The sequence below is a fragment of the Fusarium flagelliforme genome, assembly GCF_020744385.1.
Source record: "Fusarium flagelliforme strain FIESC 12 MPI-CAGE-AA-0113 chromosome Unknown B0J16scaffold_4, whole genome shotgun sequence".
In the NCBI taxonomy this organism is placed as follows: domain Eukaryota; kingdom Fungi; phylum Ascomycota; class Sordariomycetes; order Hypocreales; family Nectriaceae; genus Fusarium; species Fusarium flagelliforme.
The window spans coordinates 3740894-3760353 of NW_025763506.1; the positions used below are offsets into that span (position 1 = coordinate 3740894).

At 49.9% G+C, this 19460-nt stretch overlaps 6 protein-coding genes across 6 annotated transcripts; 3 read left to right on the forward strand and 3 right to left on the reverse strand.

Moving 5' to 3' along the window:
* Nucleotides 1-1054: 1054 nt before the first annotated feature.
* Nucleotides 1055-3810, reverse strand: B0J16DRAFT_141503 (WD40-repeat-containing domain protein). Its single transcript, XM_046121897.1, has 9 exons — nucleotides 3693-3810; nucleotides 3479-3615; nucleotides 2848-3413; nucleotides 2625-2792; nucleotides 2182-2567; nucleotides 1844-2129; nucleotides 1542-1724; nucleotides 1392-1467; nucleotides 1055-1279 (listed from the first exon to the last, which is right to left on the reverse strand). Exons 1-9 carry the CDS (start codon nucleotides 3695-3697, stop codon nucleotides 1197-1199), a joined length of 1890 nt encoding a protein of 629 aa, XP_045983425.1. The 5' UTR covers nucleotides 3698-3810; the 3' UTR covers nucleotides 1055-1196.
* Nucleotides 3811-5046: 1236 nt separating this feature from the next.
* On the forward strand, nucleotides 5047-7390 carry B0J16DRAFT_141521 (mitochondrial Rho GTPase 1). Its single transcript, XM_046121898.1, has 2 exons — nucleotides 5047-5267; nucleotides 5380-7390. The coding sequence occupies exons 1-2, from the start codon at nucleotides 5258-5260 to the stop codon at nucleotides 7251-7253; spliced, it is 1884 nt and encodes a 627-aa protein (XP_045983426.1). The 5' UTR covers nucleotides 5047-5257; the 3' UTR covers nucleotides 7254-7390.
* A 24-nt stretch (nucleotides 7391-7414) lies between these two features.
* On the reverse strand, nucleotides 7415-9051 carry B0J16DRAFT_342662 (mRNA capping enzyme-domain-containing protein). The gene has a single exon (XM_046127920.1). It carries the CDS (start codon nucleotides 8959-8961, stop codon nucleotides 7528-7530), a length of 1434 nt encoding a protein of 477 aa, XP_045983427.1. The 5' UTR covers nucleotides 8962-9051; the 3' UTR covers nucleotides 7415-7527.
* A 579-nt stretch (nucleotides 9052-9630) lies between these two features.
* Nucleotides 9631-11671, forward strand: B0J16DRAFT_141572 (26S proteasome subunit RPN7-domain-containing protein). Its single transcript, XM_046121900.1, has 4 exons — nucleotides 9631-9669; nucleotides 9726-10281; nucleotides 10353-11158; nucleotides 11216-11671. The coding sequence occupies exons 2-4, from the start codon at nucleotides 9823-9825 to the stop codon at nucleotides 11412-11414; spliced, it is 1464 nt and encodes a 487-aa protein (XP_045983428.1). The 5' UTR covers nucleotides 9631-9669; nucleotides 9726-9822; the 3' UTR covers nucleotides 11415-11671.
* A 1-nt stretch (nucleotide 11672) lies between these two features.
* Nucleotides 11673-13867, reverse strand: B0J16DRAFT_141532 (pyridoxal phosphate-dependent transferase). Its single transcript, XM_046121899.1, has 2 exons — nucleotides 13221-13867; nucleotides 11673-13170 (listed from the first exon to the last, which is right to left on the reverse strand). The coding sequence occupies exons 1-2, from the start codon at nucleotides 13609-13611 to the stop codon at nucleotides 12119-12121; spliced, it is 1443 nt and encodes a 480-aa protein (XP_045983429.1). The 5' UTR covers nucleotides 13612-13867; the 3' UTR covers nucleotides 11673-12118.
* Nucleotides 13868-16450: 2583 nt separating this feature from the next.
* B0J16DRAFT_342673 (uncharacterized protein) lies at nucleotides 16451-17220 on the forward strand. Its single transcript, XM_046127921.1, has 3 exons — nucleotides 16451-16535; nucleotides 16613-16729; nucleotides 16787-17220. The coding sequence occupies exons 1-3, from the start codon at nucleotides 16523-16525 to the stop codon at nucleotides 16828-16830; spliced, it is 174 nt and encodes a 57-aa protein (XP_045983430.1). The 5' UTR covers nucleotides 16451-16522; the 3' UTR covers nucleotides 16831-17220.
* Nucleotides 17221-19460: the final 2240 nt, after the last annotated feature.

Genomic DNA, 19460 nt, shown 5'->3' on the forward strand with positions numbered 1-19460 from the left:
CTTACCGACGGCGACCAGCGATTAACACACACCATCTGTCGAGCCACCGCATAATGGTCTGTCCTGGCCGGCCCCTGTCTATCAGGTCTGGTTCGGCAACGGCCGTGTTAGTGGACTGAGTGGTTCCCCTCCCCTTTTTCCCGATTTGCAAGGATCACAAGCAATGGCTGGCTGGTTCTCATCCAACCAGCCACATCCAATCTGATATCTAGCTTTCTCGTGAGTCGTGTCTGAGTTTCTGAGGCTCAAATTACGCCCTCAGCTTCTCGAGCGCCCTGATCCTTGATCCTTGTTCTGACGCACAGGCGCGCGTCGATTCGGTAGATGGCACCCGGTCATAACGGGCGTATAAGCTTGCAGTAGTCTAAGTGCACGATACACAAGTTAGTCAAGGCAATAATTTATTATTCTTCGTCAATTTGGAAAATGGTGATCAATTTGCTTCAGCAAAGCTTTGAGAGATCACAATCACTAAGGTTAACGAAATCAACACGTGCGTCAGAGTGAGAGATGACTGTTGTACACTGCTCTCCGTCGTCCATGTCATGGATACGTATCAATTAACACATTTCAGCCTCCTTCTCGTTCATCCCCTGCTTATCTCAAATCATGCCACAATTGGATGTATGTAATCGTTACGTGCGCTAGTTGTTATCCACTGATATCTCTAGGAACAGAAAAAAAATCGAACACTTAAAATCAGGGTCCTGCAGCTATAGTGGACCTCAAACGCGGCAGCTTGTTGCTCACCGAAGAGCCTCCGGTCGCCATGTGGGCTCAACGGAGACGTTTGATTGATAGGACCGACTTGGTCTTCTCTCTGGGTACCCAAAAACGGATTCCCGAAAGCTATATGACTCTTCGACAATCCCAGCCGCGCCCCGAGCAAATTTGTTAGCTGCCTTGGAGACATAATTTGTTGACGACCGGGGCTGAAAACTTGTCAAAAGCCAAGATCTGAAGTGGGTTTTCTGTTGATGCTCCTATGATACTTCGCCCTCGAACACGATGCCTACTCTGGAAACAACCAATGATTGAAACAACAACAGCCACCCCCCTTTGCCTACAGTAGTGATTGCGCTTACACGAGCGTTTCGTTGTCAAATATGCAAACAACTCGCCATGGTCTCCTATTCGTCATCGCCCTCGTCTCAAATTTCATGGAAGCGTTTTACCGCTCAGCATGCACCTGTTCATCATGACGCCGCCCCCGGGGCTTCTGCTCCCTTGGTCTGTGCCGCAAGCTCCGATCCAGGTCGTAGCCACGTTCTCATGTGTCCTATTTTGAGAGTTTCACATGTCAGCGCATATCAGGAACAAGCGATCGCTGATCTCAATAGTTCAGTCGGACCGGCAGATCGATATCTCAAGGATAGTTTATTATCACTTACCTGACTTGCAGCTTGTGATGATAGCGTCTTCTGTGAAGTCCAGCCAACACACTGGGTGCGTGTCAATTGATTTGTTCTATCTCATTAGTTAGTTTTCAAGATCTGCAAGTCGACTCTCATCATCAATCGGCTTGTCCTGTCAAGACTTACCAGGACGGGAGGAAGCATTGGGATTCTAGCTCGTGGCTCGACCGGGTGAGCGATGGCTGTCTCTTCATCTTCGATATCAAGATTCGAATTAGATCGTAGGCGGGAGTTGGATGTAGTAGCCGTCTCAGCCCTCTGCAATGCTGTATAGCGTGATGAAACCGATCCGCGGTGTCGCACAGATTGCTAAAGGGCGACCATTGTCAGCTTACAATATCCTTTAAGACACAATACTTATCGGAAAGTGACAATGCATCACAGCATGACGATTCCCGGCGTGATTGAATGCAGAGGTTATCACATACCGCTTTGGGTCGGTGAAGCATGCCAACACTAAAGTCCCACAGACACAGGCGTCCATCTTCTCCCACGCTACCGAATCGATAGTTTCGTTCATCACATCTCCAAGGGTCGAAAGCAACGGCTGATACCCAAGACTGGTGTCCTTGGCATCTAGCTACTAGCGCTGATTCAGACAGTGACCAGACAGATATCAAGTCATCTTGTCCACCAGTAAGCACATATTGGCCGTCTGGGGACCAACAAACACAGGTTAGACCGCCATAATAAGAGTAGAAAACATCTAGGAGCCTTTGGACAAGTCAGATACAGAAACGGCATGGGTGAATGCAGGGGTTCGTACTCTTCCTTCAGATAATCAATGATCCTTAGTGTGCCATCCTCGGAGACAACCGCCAAGTGTCGATTATCGGGCGAGAATGAGAAAGCATTGATCCGATGGTTGGAAAGCTTCCAGGCGGCGACAGGGTTGACTTTTTGGTTTTTGGAATGTACCGACTTGTTGATGCGAATTGAATTGTGATGAGAACCAGGGTTGTTGGCGTCGAGCGACTCACCACTGGTCCCGTTAACATTACCATTCACTGCCTCCTCCTCTGGATTGAACTGGGCATCTTCTTTCTCCTTATCGTAAACCACAAGTGAGCCGTCCATGTGGGCAGCTAAGAATAGGTTTTCAGAACCTGGGATCCATCGAATTGCTGCTACCGGCGTGCCATTGATAGCACCCTAACATTGGCGTTAGCGGTTCTAAATATCACATCTCAGCACCTTGGATGTTCTCACATTTTTGTTCAATCGGGTGTAGCGCTGAGAGATTGGCTCCCACCAAATAACCTCGCCAGTAGAAAAGCCCATGATAACATCAAGGTGGGAGACGCTCTTGGTGTGCATGTTTACGTCATGGCATAAACAGTGCGCTTTTGTGAAAAGGATTTTGGTCAAATAGTCTTGCTGCTCGCTCTATCAGTAAATGTTTGAGATTGACTGTACTCACAACTGAACATGCCTTTGAAGAAGATGACATATCAAGCCATTGGAAGGCTCGATTAATATTAGCAAAGGCAAAAATACCATCGTTTGGTCGCTCTGTGAGCTTCTTCGAGAGGCTCTCGTTAACAATGACACGTGAGATAAAGGAGGAGTTACTCTTGGTCATGTTGTTCTTGGGCTTCCTCTTCTTGTTCACATCCTTAGTCGGCGCTTGAGTAAGTAAGGCATTGCCTTCGCCAAAGGCGGGCGCCGAGCCTATGGTTATGGAGGCAGCGGCGGCATCGCTTGTTGAGCCAGTTCGCCCATCCTCACTAGCCATACCTCCCTCGGCGGAGTAGCGCCCTTCATTTGGATGTTCCTGAATACTTGATGGTGCACCACTCAGAGCAAGCGTAGTGGACGAGAGGCCTTTGTACAAGAAATTCGGGGCTGGCCGACTTTCGAGGGCGATGAGGGAAACTGAGGTACCAGCGCTGGCAGGCTGTGGGAGGGTTGACAGAGGGTTCGGGTTCGGGACGGTAGCTTCGGAAGGATGGGGCGGAGGTGTCGCAAGATGCAAGTCTTCTTTAAGCGTGTATGTTCCTGTTGTTCTCTGTCAAAATCTACTCAGATAACTTAGTGCCTTGCAGAAATGCCGAGTATGTTACCTTCTCCGACCAGGAACTGCCACTCGGGGCCCGTTGGGTTTGACAACGTATTGTTTGTCTCTATCAAAGGTACAGGGTGTATTCCGGCGCCATATGGCCCCCCCATGGTGGGATACCGTGGCGGAGGAGGTAGAACGCTGGAATCCCATGGCGTCAGTTTGTGTCAGGCGCAAGTGGTCGCAGGCAGCATGGGTAGCCGGGACGTTGTACGTACAACATGATGAGATTCTATGCACTTCTTGTGTGTCTAATGGGTTCTACTGTCAAGCCGAATCGAGTCTAATTGAATGAGGATGTCGCGATATTTAGTTGTTCGGTCGAAAGGTCGGATACCAGAGGTGGAGGTGGAGGTGGCTGTAGGATGAGAGGCACAGCAGGCTTGGTCGAGATTGGAAGGTGCCGTTCGTCGCAAGGCGTAAACGAGGTCTCCTGGAGATAGAAAAACTCAATGGGATCTTGGATTGGCGATAAATTGACTTTCCAAGCTCGCCCTTGATATGTGAGGCTGGGAAGAAACAGGCGAGGAGTATTTGAGCAGTGGAGGTTGGACCTGAATCGGACTATGAGCGCGCAGGAAGGAGCATGTGCAGGCGCAGTCGCAGACGATAGTGTGGGGTAAGAACTGGGGAAAGCGCCATCAACGGGCAGGGTTCCAGATGGATGGAAGTGAACATGAGGCTAGGTACTGTACCTCCTATGGAAGGTGACATAAATACTGGGTCAGTTACGCAAACTCAATCCATACCCAAGACTGTGATCCATGAATACTACGTATTTCTATGATCCATTGCACGTAGATAGTCTGGAAAGTGACTGTTGGAGAATTGTGGCACGAGAGCCATGATCATTCGGCCCACTGAAGCCTCCGATTAGGGGCATATTGTGGTTAACTCTCGATAGATCGATTAGTGAGTATCTACCTCTAGTAGACAACGTGATTGAACGTAGTCTTATCCAGTTGTCATGCGAGCCTGTGTCTAGGCCACTGGAAGAAGTCATTGTCAGTATAAATCGTTTGGCATGATGTACCCGGATACCTAGTATGTAAGTCGAAATAAGGAGTGTTAAGTCCAATGACAATTTGAAGAACTTGGAATCAATTAAGCGCTCAATCCTAGACTAGAGTAGATGATTAACCTGTCCACTGACAGAACCATCCAATGTGTATTAAAAGAACCCTGAAGTCTACCTCTAGGCTCGTGCGGTGAGGTGACAGCGGCAAGCGGTAGGTCCCACGCATGACAACACACCCAACCTCAGAGAAAACAGGCGGGGACGATCAATTAAAGATGCGTCCCAAAACCACCCAATCCTTGCTGGTCGCGTCACTTCTTTTCTGCCATCGACCACAACCATCCTAGCTCTGTGCAGTCAGTTAAGTTAAGTTAAGTCACCGTTACCGTCTGTACCTGACCTGAGTTAGCTGCATCTTGACAGCCCTGCATCGCGTTGCACGGCTCTGCTGTGTTGTGTTGTACTCTGCACCGCTCTTCTTCTTTTTCTGTTTCTCTTTTCAACTGAGACATGGTCTGACCTACTTTACCTCTTTTACTGTCCTCCTCCCCTCATTTCTTCTCTCCAATACTTCCAATCTATTGTCATTGTGCCTCATTACCTTCAATTTGACCATTACTCAACGCCGCTGCTGCTACCGCCGCTACGATTCATTCCCCACGATCGACGACCAAACCCACGATATCAGCAGACCGCCGTCCCCTCTTGGGTATGGAACCTTGATGACGACATACTTCGACTCAAAACTCCAATAATACCTCCATCATGGCCGCTGGTGCGAACACCCTATATCCATCTTTTTATATACCTTGAGCCCTCGCCAAGCCTTTACTCGACAACGAACAATAATTAGATACCCAAACAAATGACTAACCTCCCTTGTTCAGTCCGAATTTGTGTCTGCGGCGACGAAAGCACCGGCAAATCCAGCCTCATCGCCTCTCTCGTGAAGGATCAGTTCGTCAACAACAAAATCCAACCTGTCCTTCCGCAAATCACCATCCCACCGAGTATCGGTACTCCTGAAAATGTCTCGACCACCATCGTCGATACCTCGGCCCGCCCGCAAGACCGGACTACGTTGCGAAAAGAGATTCGAAAGTGCAATGTTATCCTTCTTGTCTATGCCGACCACTACAGTTATGAAAGGGTAGCGCTGTTCTGGATGCCGTATTTCCGATCTTTAGGTGTCAACGTTCCTGTCGTATTATGTGCCAATAAATCCGATCTGGTCGGGCAGGGCACCACACCACAGGTGGTTGAGGAAGAACTGTTGCCCGTCATGGCCGAGTTTCGCGAGGTCGACTCTTGCATTCGTACCAGCGCCCGCGACCACCGAAACGTAAACGAAGTGTTCTTCCTTTGCCAAAAGGCTGTGACTCACCCCATCGCTCCTCTTTTCGATTACAAGGAGGGTCATCTCAAACCTCTGTGTATCAATGCATTGAAACGTATCTTCTATCTGTGCGACAAAGATCAGGACGGGTATCTCAACGAACAGGAAATGCGTGACTTCCAAGCCCGTTGTTTCGACAAACCTCTGACCACTGATGACTTGGACAACATCAAGCTCAGCATCTCCAAGTCGTTACCTGCTTCCGAACTGGACAAAGGGATTGATCTACCAGGTTTTCTGCAACTCAACAAACTCTATGCCGAGAAGGGACGCCACGAGACGATTTGGATTATCCTTCGAAAGTTTCATTACACTGATAGTCTAAGCCTTGAAGACAAGTTCTTTCGGCCGAACTTTGAGGTCCCGGAGTACTCGTCTGCTGAGCTTAGTCCTGCTGGTTACAGATTCTTTGTGGATCTCTTCCTGCTTTTCGACAAAGATAACGATGGCGGTCTTAACGACGAGGAGTTGGAGGCTCTCTTTGCCCCGGCTCCAGGACTTCCTAGTTCTTGGACCGATTCATCGTTCCCCTCCTCAACTGTGAGAAACGAAGCTGGACATGTTACTCTCCAAGGCTGGCTTGCTCAATGGAGCATGACGACTTTCATCGAACCAAAGACGACTATCGAATATCTAGCGTACCTTGGTTTTGAGCCCTCAAATCCCAAGGACCCCATCACTGCTGCACTTAAGATAACGAAGCCTCGTAAGAGGAGAAGACGTCCTGGACGAGTCGAACGTAACGTAGTGCTCTGTTACGTTCTTGGAGCATCAGGTGCGGGCAAATCTGCTCTGCTCGACTCGTTCCTGAACCGACCTTTTTATGGTTTATATCATCCTACTATCAAACCCCGCCGCGCGGTGAACAGCGTCGAGTTGCCTGGTGGAAAGCAAGTCTACCTTATCCTCGAGGAGCTTGGTGAACTGGAGCCTGCAATCCTCGAAAACCGGGCCAAACTGGACGCCTGCGATCTTATCTGCTACGCATACGACTCATCCGACCCCGACTCTTTCTCGCATATTGTTGACTTGCGGAATAAGTACCCACATCTCGACGAGCTTCCCTCTATATACACTGCACTCAAAGCCGACAAGGACAAAACCAATCAGCGCTGCGAGCTTCAGCCAGACCAATACACCTCTTCTCTTAGTATGAGTTTGCCATTGCATGTCAGTGTCACTTGGGGTAGTATCAGCGAGCTATTTGTAGCATATGCAGATGCTGCTACGAACCCAAGTACTGCGTTTCCCAAGAGTAACGAAGAAGGACCCGACAGAACCAGTCTGTACATCGCACTTGGAGCTACAGCTTGTGCTGGTGTCGCAGCGTTGACAATCTGGCGACGCGCAACTAATGCATTTTAATCGCCACGATAAAAATCACGTATAGACAGATAGGTTTGAGTCAGGCTTCGTCTAAGGATAGTCATTGCTGCATGAGAAGGAGTTGGATTTCACATTCGAAGAAAAATGATACCCAGTCTCGCTGATAAACTTGGTCACATACAAATATATAATAACAGCATCTTTTCTTTCTTTTATTAAGCTCCTAAATGCAATAGCAATGCCTCCTATATATTACAGACCAGACTCCATAGCGCCCATCCCATGACTTCGTTCCTTATACCGGTGTAAAATATTAGACCTTGTAGAAACAGAATCCGACATAGAAGCTAGCAGCTTCCATCTCCTCGTCGGAAACGGCCAAGGGACCACCGCCGCGCTCACGTACACCCATGCGCTCGCTCAGAGGACCCAACTCTCGGTCGTCCTTCTCGGCCTCCCAGATCTCAGGGAATGTCCGGTGAAATTGTAGTTCCAAATTGTAGTCTTCGGCGAGAGCACGGAAAGCCTCCCAGGGGACAACGTACTCGGGCACCTCTTCCACTGCCTCATCCAGAAAGAAGTTGTATTTCCAGCCAAACGCAGGTCGGAATACACCGTCATCTGGCGTCTTGCCGGGGAAGCGCACACGGTATATAGAGTTACCCCATTCGGCAGTCGGCTCCTCCTCGCCCTCCTCCAGTTCGCCATCCTCAGGCTCAGTCTGTTGTGGGGTTGTTGAGCCATCGCCATTCTTCTCTGCATCTTGCTTGGCCGCGCGCTTCGCAGCAGCCTCCTCGTTGAACTTGCGGACTCGCTCGCCCAGAACATCAGAGTTAGGAATACAACCTATGAATCGCCCTCCCTTCTTGAGTGCTCCGGCGACGTTGCGGAGCATGTTGCGAGCATTCTTCTCAGATTCGAAAGCGTAGTGCATGGAAAACATCATGCTGACAACGTCAAAGCCTCGGCGGTTCATTGGTGAAGGGTCGAAACCAACTTGCTGGATGATTTCAAGATTCTCAATGGTGTCGCCAAAACAGTCCTTGACATGGAAACGAGCGTCGAACAAGCGGGGTGGTGGTCTTCTATGACCACCTCGCCCACCTCGTCCACCGCGACTACCCAAGGTTCTATAACGATCGCGAGCTTGCTCAATACTCACGTCAGCAGGGTCCAGACCGACGTAGAGCTGGATAGGCTGGGGAGCCTGCTGCCACTTGTTAAGGTCGCCTCCTTTTCCACATCCCATATCGAGCACAAGCAGATCCTTGCCGCTGGAGCGTCCAGCCTCGCGCGAGCCGGGAGTGTGGTCTTCATCGGGTGAGTATCGTTGAATGATACAGCTCTTGATCCAATTGTTGAAAACACGCAATCCCTTGATTTTGCTGTCTCTTGTTCTCCAGTCGCGACCGCGCTCAGGTACGTTGTTGTAGTGCTGTCTCACGAGATCGCTGTTGTTGCGAATTCTCTCCTGTTCAGCTTCGGCGGCTTCGTCTGCCGCGGCCTCTCGTTCTCTGTCGAGCTGGCGTTGGCGGATGGCTTCTCTCTCGGCTTCTGAAATACGCGCACGCGCGCCCGGGCGCTTCAGCTTTCGGGGTTGTTCGGAAGGGGAGAGGGCGCGTCGCTTCGCTGGCTGCAGCGACTTGGCGTTGTACGGCTGAGGTAGATCATCTTGCGGTTCGTTGGTGGCAGGGCGTTTACGACTGTTGCGCTCATCATCGCTGCCGCGATCCGAGTCTCTAGCCATTGTGAAAGCCTTGGGTACTGGGCTATCAGTCGGTATTGCGCTTCTTGTATTGTAATTATGAGATTGAGATTGAAAGTTTGAAGATTGCAGATTGGAGCGTGAGATGGTGAAGTCCTCTATCTAATCTCTATTAGCTTGAATATATGCAGGCGCTCGGACCATTCGCAGCGAGCTGTCTACCCTGAACTCTCTACCTACCTAGGTAGCTTGGCCAGCCGCTGCTAAAAACAAACAATACGGCTGTGGTTTAACAAAGGAACAAAGTTCTTCTAGATCAGGAATTCTTGTTAATTATAGGTCATTCTATATGTATGTTTTCACTCATAATTTCAAGTGGTGCGGACAAAAGGTTCTTTTTCTTGAATGATCCAAACAACTTGAACCTACCCCCGTCAACGGCTTCCTGCATCAAACAGACCATTTAGAAGTTATTGAGCAATTGAGTTCGAAATTGGTAGGATACTACAATCTTAGAATCCAGTAGTCGCGATGTTACAGAACATCTCACATTGAAATCCTACGATTTCTATGAGACTGAGTGCATGGAGTTGTAAACACAGTACTGCCTTATTTTGATATGGTACGTACCTTGAATCAGTGCGTGTTCCGCTGGAGCCTTGCAGCAACCACCCAGACCACTCCACTGTCGCCTTGCCATCCAATTGCCATTGCTCTTGCTGTACAACACCAAGCTCTACCGACCTATCTGTGAGCTTCTCTCGTCATCCATCTCCAAAATCAACAACATCACCAACACTTAACAGCAGATATCGTCGCACTAACGAGTCACGTACATTCCTCGATATCGCATCCAGCGCATAAAACCAAACACATACTCCAGAACCAGTGACCGTCGTCATCATGGGTTCCGACCCCCAGTACGCGAAATGGCCACTGCTGCCTCTGTCGCAGCACGTCTTCACCCTCACAAATGGCTACGCCACCAAGAATGCGCAACAAGCTGCTGTTAAAGCTCTCCAAGATGCCATCTCCCAGGACAAGATGGCTCCTTTTTACCGATATCTCGCCCACCCCATCGATGGCGTCCTCAACACTGTTGGCGAGGGTGGCTCTTCCGCTCCCGGACGACCTCTCAGTAGGAAGTCGAGCCTTGTTGGAATGATCGCTACCAAACCTGCCGCCGCCAATATCAGCCTCCCTTGGGATGAGGGCCTGTACAACCAGCTGAAGGAGGACAACGACCGCGAGCTGCAAGAGATCCAGAAAGAGGAGGATGACGCTGTTGAGCAAGCAGGTGATACTGAGGTCATGGCCGCCCAAGGCAAGCGAGCAGAGTTCTGGGCCCGAGTAGGAGACAAGGCATGTCTATTTCTGCCCAGAGCTATATAGCCTGGTAGTATCTTGAGCTTTCTGTGCTAACACCCCTACAGGACAAGGCCATTGCCGCCTACGAGAGCCTCTTCGAAAAGACGGGTATCCTCGGTACCAAGATCGACCTCGTCCTGGCTATAATACGTATGGGCTTGTTCTATGGTGACAAGCCTCTCGTAAAGAAGCACGTCGAGCGTGCCAAGGGCCTAGTCGACACAGGCGGTGATTGGGACCGTCGCAACCGTCTCAAGGCCTACGAGGGCCTGCACCTGCTCACCGTTCGATCCTACAACCTCGCTGCGCCGCTGCTCCTCGACTCTCTTTCCACCTTCACCAGTTACGAGCTCTGCACCTATTCCAACCTCGTCGTGTACTCAGTTCTTGCTGGCTCAGTTTCACTCAAGCGAGTTGATTTCAAGTCAAAGGTTGTCGATGCACCTGAGATCAAGGCTATTCTTGGTGATGGTGAGGACAAGCTGCTTGCTCTCAGCGGCGCTCTCAGCGCTGGCCCTGGTGCTGATGACACTACCGGCTCGAAGGCACCCAAGACGGCCACCGCCGCTGTCAATCTTACTACACTAGGCTCAAGCACTGATCAACCTGAGGCTGAGATGGCGATTGACTTTAGCCCTCTGGCTCTGCTTGTTAGCAGCTTGTATAACGGCAACTACAAGACCTTCTTCAAGTCACTGGCTGAGGTTGAGGAGCAGTTCCTTAACCAGGACCGCTACCTTCACGAACACAAGAATTGGTTCATCCGAGAGATGCGACTTCGCGCCTACCAGCAGCTCCTGCAGAGCTACCGTGTTGTCGGCCTTGAGAGCATGGCTAACGACTTTGGTGTCACTGTCGACTTCCTTGACCGGTACGTTAATTTATTCACTGTTGCTCGAATTAACTCCAGCTAACTTCATTTCTCTAGTGATCTTGCCCGCTTCATTGCCGCTGGCCGTATCCCTTGCACCATCGACCGCGTGACGGGCAAGGGTGTTATCGAGACCAACCGTCCTGATGACAAGAACAAGCAATACCAAGACGTCGTGCGACAGGGCGATCAGCTCATTACAAAGCTACAAAAGTACGGCCAGGCTGTGCGGTTGAGGGGTAGCGAAAGAGCATAGATGGGGGACAGCTAGAATAAGCAAGCTGGTGTTTGGTAGTGTCATGCCAAGAAAGACAACGCAGTGGGGGAGGAGATGGGGTTAGAACAAGACGATTCCCATACCTTTACCTATTTGTTTGACTGTATAATTCGTATTAGACAGGTCATTGCGGTAATAGATTGGCTGGGTCCCGGTGAGGCACCAAAAATGGGCTGATGTTTAACCCCCCATGTCGTCCACACCGAGGTGACAACTGTGGAGTTAGTTGCATGTGTGTCGGATGATGTTATAGAATTAGGAATCGGTTTACCCCAGCATTTCTCTCTTGTACCTGCGCATGCAGGCAAGGATAATATCGAAAGATCAGCAGCACAAGTGCATGGTGTATGTACACCCCGGAATCATGTTCCGGTAAGCTCACACTTCACGTATTGATTGGGTCCTGATGATGGTATATCATAAAATGCTAGATTGGTGAACTTCTGTCTATCCAATACCTAGTAGTACGCTAAACGATGCAATGCGATTTCCTATTGAATGATGAATGATTTTTCTTCTCTTCATCCGCACGCCGTGGGTCTCATGCCACACAACGCAATGCCGAACCTTCGGCTCCGCATCGCCGAAACCCCTCTGGAGACCCCGCCACAGGATCGGGCCCGCGATAAATGTAGCGGGGCCGATTTCCGAAATCACCATCCCGTCCGATCATTATTGCTGCTTCATCGGTACTTGTCGAGGAACTCCTTGTGGAACTTGACAATGCTGCCAACCCACTCGGTACCAGGGGCGAGGAAGGTTGTTCGGAAGTGGAGGGTGTTCTCCTTCTGACCGAAGCCGGAACCGGGAACGACACAGATACCGGTGGCCTCGAGGAGGCGCATGCAGTAGAACTCATCGGGGCTTCGGCCCTCTGCCTTGGCAGCTTCGGCAGCCTTCTCAGGGAGCTTGATGGTAGGGAAGAGGTACATGGAACCTTGGGGCTCGGCGCACTCGACTCCCTCCATCTGAGAGAAAGCCTTGTGCAGGGCGGTGGCGCGCTCTTTGAGCCCGGCGAAAATACCATCGTACTCCTTCTTGTAAAGCTCGTATGAGGGCTGGCCCTGCCTGGGAGGGTTGACCATCAACTCGACAATACATTGGCCGATGACAGGGGCGCAAAGCATAATGGAGATGAACTTGTAGATGTTGGCCTCGACATCCGCGTCGAAGTTGACAAGCTCGAAGTAGCCACCACGGTGACCACACTCGCCTACCATACCCTTGGAGACACTGTGAAGAGAGGCGAGCTCGAGACCGTCGAACTTGCCAGGGTTCTCCTTTTGAAGTGTGCACAGAACCTGCTTGAAGCTGTGGAACTTGCCGACAAAGACGTTTGTCTGGTAGACCTCATCGGCCATAACGACTAGGTTCTCCTGGTTGGCGAACTCGAGGACGGCGCGGATATCCTCCTCGGGGAGGGAAGCACCAGTGGGGTTACCAGGGTTGATGATGACAATGCATCGAACATCAACGCCGTCGGCCTTGGCCTTCTCATAAGCGGCGCGAATAGTATCGACGTCAGTACCCCAGTTCCTTGACTCATCGAGAAGGTAGGGAACAGCGGTGGCCTCAAGGAGAGACAAGGTAGCGGTGTAGAGAGGGTACTGAGGAATAGGAATGAGGATACCGGTCTTAGGAGAGGCGCAAATGACATTGAGGAGGGTGTTGACACCGGAAGAGGCACCGGCGGACAGGTAAATGTGATCAGGGTCGGCAGGGAAGCCATCGCGACCTGGGAGTTGTTAGTGATAAAGCACATGTAACAAGGACCGCACAACTCACGCTCAATAAACTGTGCGATGCTATCGCGGATAGCAGGAACACCAGTGCTGGCACTGTAGGCACCGACAGAGCCGATCTTGCTCAGGAGGTACTTGGCACGCTCAATGACATCGGTATTGTAGCCAAAGTGCTTAGTCAGAGCCTCCTCGTTGTCGAGTAGCATGGGGTTCTCAAGAAGACTGGCGACCTGTCGGAAAAATGTAATAGGCTTCTGGTCGAGTTGCTGGGGGTTGCCAATGTTGGCAGAAATGACCTCGTTGAAAGGAAGATCGCCGGTATCGCCCTTTGCGATCTTGGCCCGGTACTCCTCGGACTTGACAGCAAGTTCGCCACGGACGGCATACTTGGCGGCGACAACCCGTTGGTTGATATTTTCGGTAGTCAATCTCATCTTGGCGAAGTATGTAGAGAATGAAGAAGTTTGTAGGTGTAGGTGAAGGTTGTGGTTGTAGTAGTGGGGTGGACGAGCAGTAGAACTTTTTGGCGGGGTACAAGTCGATGCGAGTAAGGGTCGTGGGGTAGATGTGGCAGTAATAGATTTACTCCAAGCACGGGGACCAACTTTATATGTTTAAAAAAGTCGAACGAGTTAGCCAAACTGGTCGTACAGTTGCAGAGTATCCAAATCGAGTAAATTGTCAATGCTTTGGGGCCTGAGTCCTGCGTTGCGTCAAGGGGAAAGAGGGATGAGACAAGGATGAGGAAACCCGGTGTGTGTAAGAGAATGAGAAAGAGAGAAGCATACACTGGAAAAGGCTACTACGCCAAGACAACACTGTTGTTGCTAGTATAAGTGTAAAGTGTCAGAGGGTATCGTGAGCTGGAAGGGAGAGAAGACGGAAAGTCGAGGGCAGAGCCGGATACAAATAGAGCAAGAGAAAAAGAGAAAGAGACCGAGGAAAAAATGTCTAATAGAAATCCGCATGTAGATGAAGCGCCCATTAGCAATACTACCAAGGCAAGCAAGACCAAAAAGCAAAGGCTAAGAAGGCCGAAACCCTTCACTACCCACTCAGACAAGCACATCGACATCGAAAACGCATCCACGTCTGGGGGGCGGATGGAGACCCGGGGTGGATGCATGGGTCATCATGGTCATGGTCATGGTCAAGGTCATAGCCCGATACCTCCAGCAAAAGCCTCAAAAGGTAATGGAAATGACAAGGTTCCCCAAAATCAGCGCATGATGCCCTGTAAATTGCCTGACATCAACGGGCAAGAGTCCGGGGCGCAGTGTCCATGACGAAAAGACTGGACAAATTATATTCGCCTCAGCTCAGTTCAGCCCATTCAAAGTCAACTGACGGATGACGCTTTGGGGGGAGGAACGTGGAGAGAGCGTGGGCAAGCCCCTACTAGGTAGCAGCCCAGTAGCCCGCCCTGGGGGAGAAAACACAGGTGGGTGCCCAGTGTTGGCCCGTTCCATCCTCCAAAATGGAAAATGGGGGGCAGATTTTGGGGAATACCTGGTCCGGAGCCGGGACCCCGGAAGGCACAGACTCGGAGTCAGAAAGACTCATCAACTTCTGCACTTGACAGACCATCTGAAATCCATGATGATGCAGTGCTTACAATGAAGTACTATCCGATATCATCTTCGGTCAACTTATCCGAAAGAAACCCTTCGGATCACCCCGAGATAACAGAGATACTTTTGGGGTAACAGCAACAATGCCCGATGCTGGAGGTCTTCCGAGACCATCCCGGAGTTTAGCTCGGGGCTACAACACCGGTCTTCGGCTCTTGCTCATGTATAAAAAAGCGGCTGAGAATGATTTGCAAAAAGAACAAGGGGTACGCACTTGCAGATATATGAAAAGGGAAAAGATTGATATGAGATCCAATAGAACGTCTTGCCTTGCGCCAGATTGTTCATTGGTACCAACTCTTTGACCTTTCCTCTCTGCCTCCTGTTCTTGAGAGCATCTTGCTCAATGGGACCGGACCGGCCCGGCAGATGTGTAGAATCAAGGTAGGACATGTGGTTGGTTGAGATAATGAGAAAGCACCCAGAAAAATCTTCTATCATCCACAATGGAAGATCTCTTGTGACCATGGAACGTACCTGAGATAGCGGGGCTCTGATTGCTCGCCCATCGTTGTCCGTCGACAGCAGATCCATCGACCTCAGCACTAACAGCCACTCGCGAAGAGTTCAGAAGAGGCTGGCATCGCTGCGTTTGTCCAAGGCGGACTGATGCCACGGGGGTTCGACGTGCTAACATCGGATGCTATTCTCTCTTCTTTCGTTTCCTGGTCGGTCTTGTGGATGTCGAGGATCTGGGTGGGCGGAGCACAGATGAGTTAGTTGCAGGAACCGGCAGTTGAATGAGTAACAAGCACGTTGGGAGTGACTTGTAGAATGAAGAATAGAATGCCCAAAAACTAAGAAACAGGAAGCGGTAAACCTACAGTGAAGCGAAAGTCACTCTGTTGTCTGGTCAGATAAGCTAAGGCAGCTAAGATAGATATTGGATGGCAGTTGATAATTGATAATGGATCTGATCGCCAAACCCTCGTCTCGCTTACTCCCGTGGCGGCTGGGTCAGGTAGGTACCTAGTTTTATGAATACCTGATGCGACTGTAACTTTGGGTACGAAGAAATCTACTCGGATAGGTAGGTAGCCGATAGCACAGTAAACCTGATGCTGTAAGACAATGACCTCGACGATGATTGAAGTAGATCTTTGCGGGGCGCGAAACAAAGATCAATTGCTACCCCGTTGCATGAGGGGGAATGGTATTTGTTGGGGTTGTAGGAGCTGAGATTAGAAACGTCAGCTGCGGCAGGTGATTAATACGGACGCACGTTGTACACCAATCTACGAATAGTTCTTCGAGAAAATCTACTTGGGGCACAGGAGGGATGAATGCATTCTGGCTCTTTTATACCGCTTCGTAGAAGAAGGGGAAAATGCCCGATATCGTACTTGTAACACACCTTACAAGGATTCAGCGGTTAAAGACACCGGTCTCGGATCCATACATATACACTTTCACTTATTGCTTCTCCAAATAGCCTATGTTGGATCTATTGGATACATCAAGATATTGGTCAAGCTACTCCGTACAGATAAGCTACACATGCACAGCCTCCAATTGGCCGATCTAAGCGTCAATTGAACCCCACGGTGAGAGAGTTCAGCGCGCCTACTCACCGAGATCTGAACATGGGTCGCTGTCTGGCGGCATCACGTTTTCCCGATTCCCGACCAACGTCGTGGGATCCGTAAATTTCCTATGTACTTTCATAGCGCCTGAGGTGCAGCAAGTCTAAGCCATCAGATCATCGTCAATCATCATGGCAAAGAAGGGTATGTATAGCCTCTAGATGCATTCGTAGCTATCTCTCACACACGAAAAACTTCCGCTGACTCAATTTCTTCTATAGCTAAGGCTCGTCTGGTGCATGCGCGCCTCGTCTCCATGGCTATGACTGGCTTCTTCTATACCTTCAAGCGTCCTAGAACCGCACCCATGATGAGCATGTTAAAATACGATCCCATCGGTACGACCCTACAAACACACAAGAGACTGTCCCAATAGCTAATGCTGTCAATTGCAGTGCGCAAGAAGGTCTTGTTTCTCGAGTCCAAGAAGAGGAAGTGAACGCCGACCCCATCTCCTTGGACGACTATCGATATAACAATTTCGACTGCCCGATCTCTTGTCCGAGCCAGAAATAACTCGCTCGCCGGCCGCTACTACTCTACATGCGGCATGTAACACTACATACACTAAAGAGCATTGTTGGAGTTTGGGCTTGGGGATCCTCGCTCTACGGATGCGACTGAACATGTACAACATAGACTACAACTTTACCCTCACGATATGGCTGCACCGGCATGCCGCTGAATTTAACGATCAGAATTCTATACTGTCGCCCATTCCGTGTTTATAGCTATGTCTACTGGTCAATTACAGACATTGGGGTGCATATTCTCATTCCGTCCACCTACAAATGGTTCCCTTCAAATCGCCAAAAAAAAAAAAAAAAAACATGGACCATCATCGGCCACTCAATATTGGTGCCCGTTTTTTGGAGGGGATGATCACTGCATATCGTGCTCAAAATCTTGTCGCAATGACTGATAGAAGCGTGCCATGCATGCCTATCATATTTCGCCTTGCCGACCTGTTCCTGTGTTAATTATATAAGTCGCAGATCCTTAGAATGCGGTCAAAGTAGCTGTTGTTCATTTGTCGCTGATACCCATATACCTCTGCCGCCGGCTAATTCTCTGTTTTGACCTTTTTCATGGTATGGGGAGCTTCGTTTGCTCCATCGCCAGGCGTAATGTTGCGCTTTTGGTTCTGCTTGACTTCATCCTTGCCCCTCAAAGCAGACTCTCTAGTGAAGTCCTCAAGGGTAGGAAAATCCCAGCCCTGATCTCTCGGCTTTGTGGGAATCAAACCTGACCGGATTTGTTCCACCACAAATGGATTGGCACCACCCGCAGCTGAGCTCGCTCTGGCCATCACGGGTCTGTTGTATTGGTCATGATTCACGGCAGCCCTGACGAGCTCAGCATCTTGTGTTGATGCAGTTGTCGACCGTAAGATGGGCCGTGGAACAGTGGACTCTCGACGTCTCTGCTGCTCCTGTGCAACTGAAGGCGGAGGGGCTGGCAACGAAGCTTCAAGTGCGGGACTGGTTACGACAACCTTGCGACGATATCTGTCTCCTTGGACATGAACATTGATCGTGGAAAGGTCATTGAGGTTGGTAGATTGTTTCACATCAGTGTCTTTGGTCTGAAACCCAGTGAGGAGCTCCTCATGACGTTGCTCCTGAAAGTGAGCTGATTCGGTTCCAATCCCGCTACCCTGCGTTTTGGCACCTAACTGGCCCTTGACCCAATTGTGTTCTTTGTTCAAGTAGAGAGCAGTTGATTGTAATACTTGATTAAGATCGATCATTTTGTTGAAAGTTGTGTTCAGGTTCTCTACATGAGGCACTTGCTCACCCATGGCTTCCAGCTGACGCTTGAGTGTTTCCATAGCGTTGAGGTCTTGGCGTTCCCTCTGACAAATCTCATTGCTGGTGCCCACATCGTTTTGTAGGTTGACTACCTGTTCTTTCAAAGCAGAAGTCTTTGTACGTTCTTCAGATAGTGCCTCTCGTAGAAGCTGGGTTTCTGGTTCGTTCGATGACGCTGCTTCCAATTGCAGTCGAACTTGCTGCAGGTGGGTTTCTATCGTGTTACGCAGGGCTTCGGATTTTGAAATGTCCTCATGAGATACGACCTTCTCCTCCTGAATTCTTTTCTCAAGAGTCTCCCCGATCTCGCGAAAAGCTCCCTGTAAAGCTTTCTTGGCCTGTTCGTGATTGTCGGTTACAGATGCTTTCATGATGTCGAGCTTCTGGGCCCATTCGCGAGAAACTCGGTGAACTGTCTCTTCAAGCTTGTCAATCTTTGATTCTCGGTCTTTGAGCTGGCTGATGACCTCATTGTGAAACTTCTCCTTGAAGCTGTCCTTCCAGACCGAGTCACTTGCAGCGAAACCGGCCCAGTTGTTCTTCAGTTCTTCGCAAGATTGACGGGTTTCAAGACCATCGGCAGACATGTTGTCCAGGTGCTCAACGACAACCTGGTGAGCTTCCTCGTGCCATTGTCTGTACTGAGATTGGGCTGTCTGCCGTTCTGCCATATTACTATGCAGCTTTTCGAAGTGATTTTGGACAGTCTCTTGGAAACACGCCGCAGTCTTTTCAGTCTTTGTCTGTGACGAGATGACGTTGTATATCTCTGATGCCAATCTAGAAACTTTAGTGAAAGAAAAGCGGCAGTGGAAGCAAAACATACCGATTGGTGATGTTGGTTTCCAAGTTCTGTAACATTGATCTGACATCGTCATTCATAATTCGGCCCTCTGTGAGTGATTTCACATCATCACTCATGCGACCGAGTCTAAAAGTCTGTCAGCAAGATTATCTTGAGGCAAGCGCCGCCACTTACGTTTCCGAGAGACTGTCCGTCATCATATCTTGCCTCCGGCTCCATTCATTGTGGTTGTCGTTGTTCTCTTTTAGTGAACAAATATCAGAGTGCATGTTCTTGACCATGTCTATCAGAGTTGACTCTGTTTTGAGCTTGCTCTGAAGCTCACTGGCTGCACTTCGCTCACGATCGAGCTCCTGCTGTTGGTACTCGATCTTTGCCTTCAACTTGTCAATGGCATGGTTTTCTGGACGATACAGTTAGTCAACATCTTCACATGGAGTACCGACACTTACT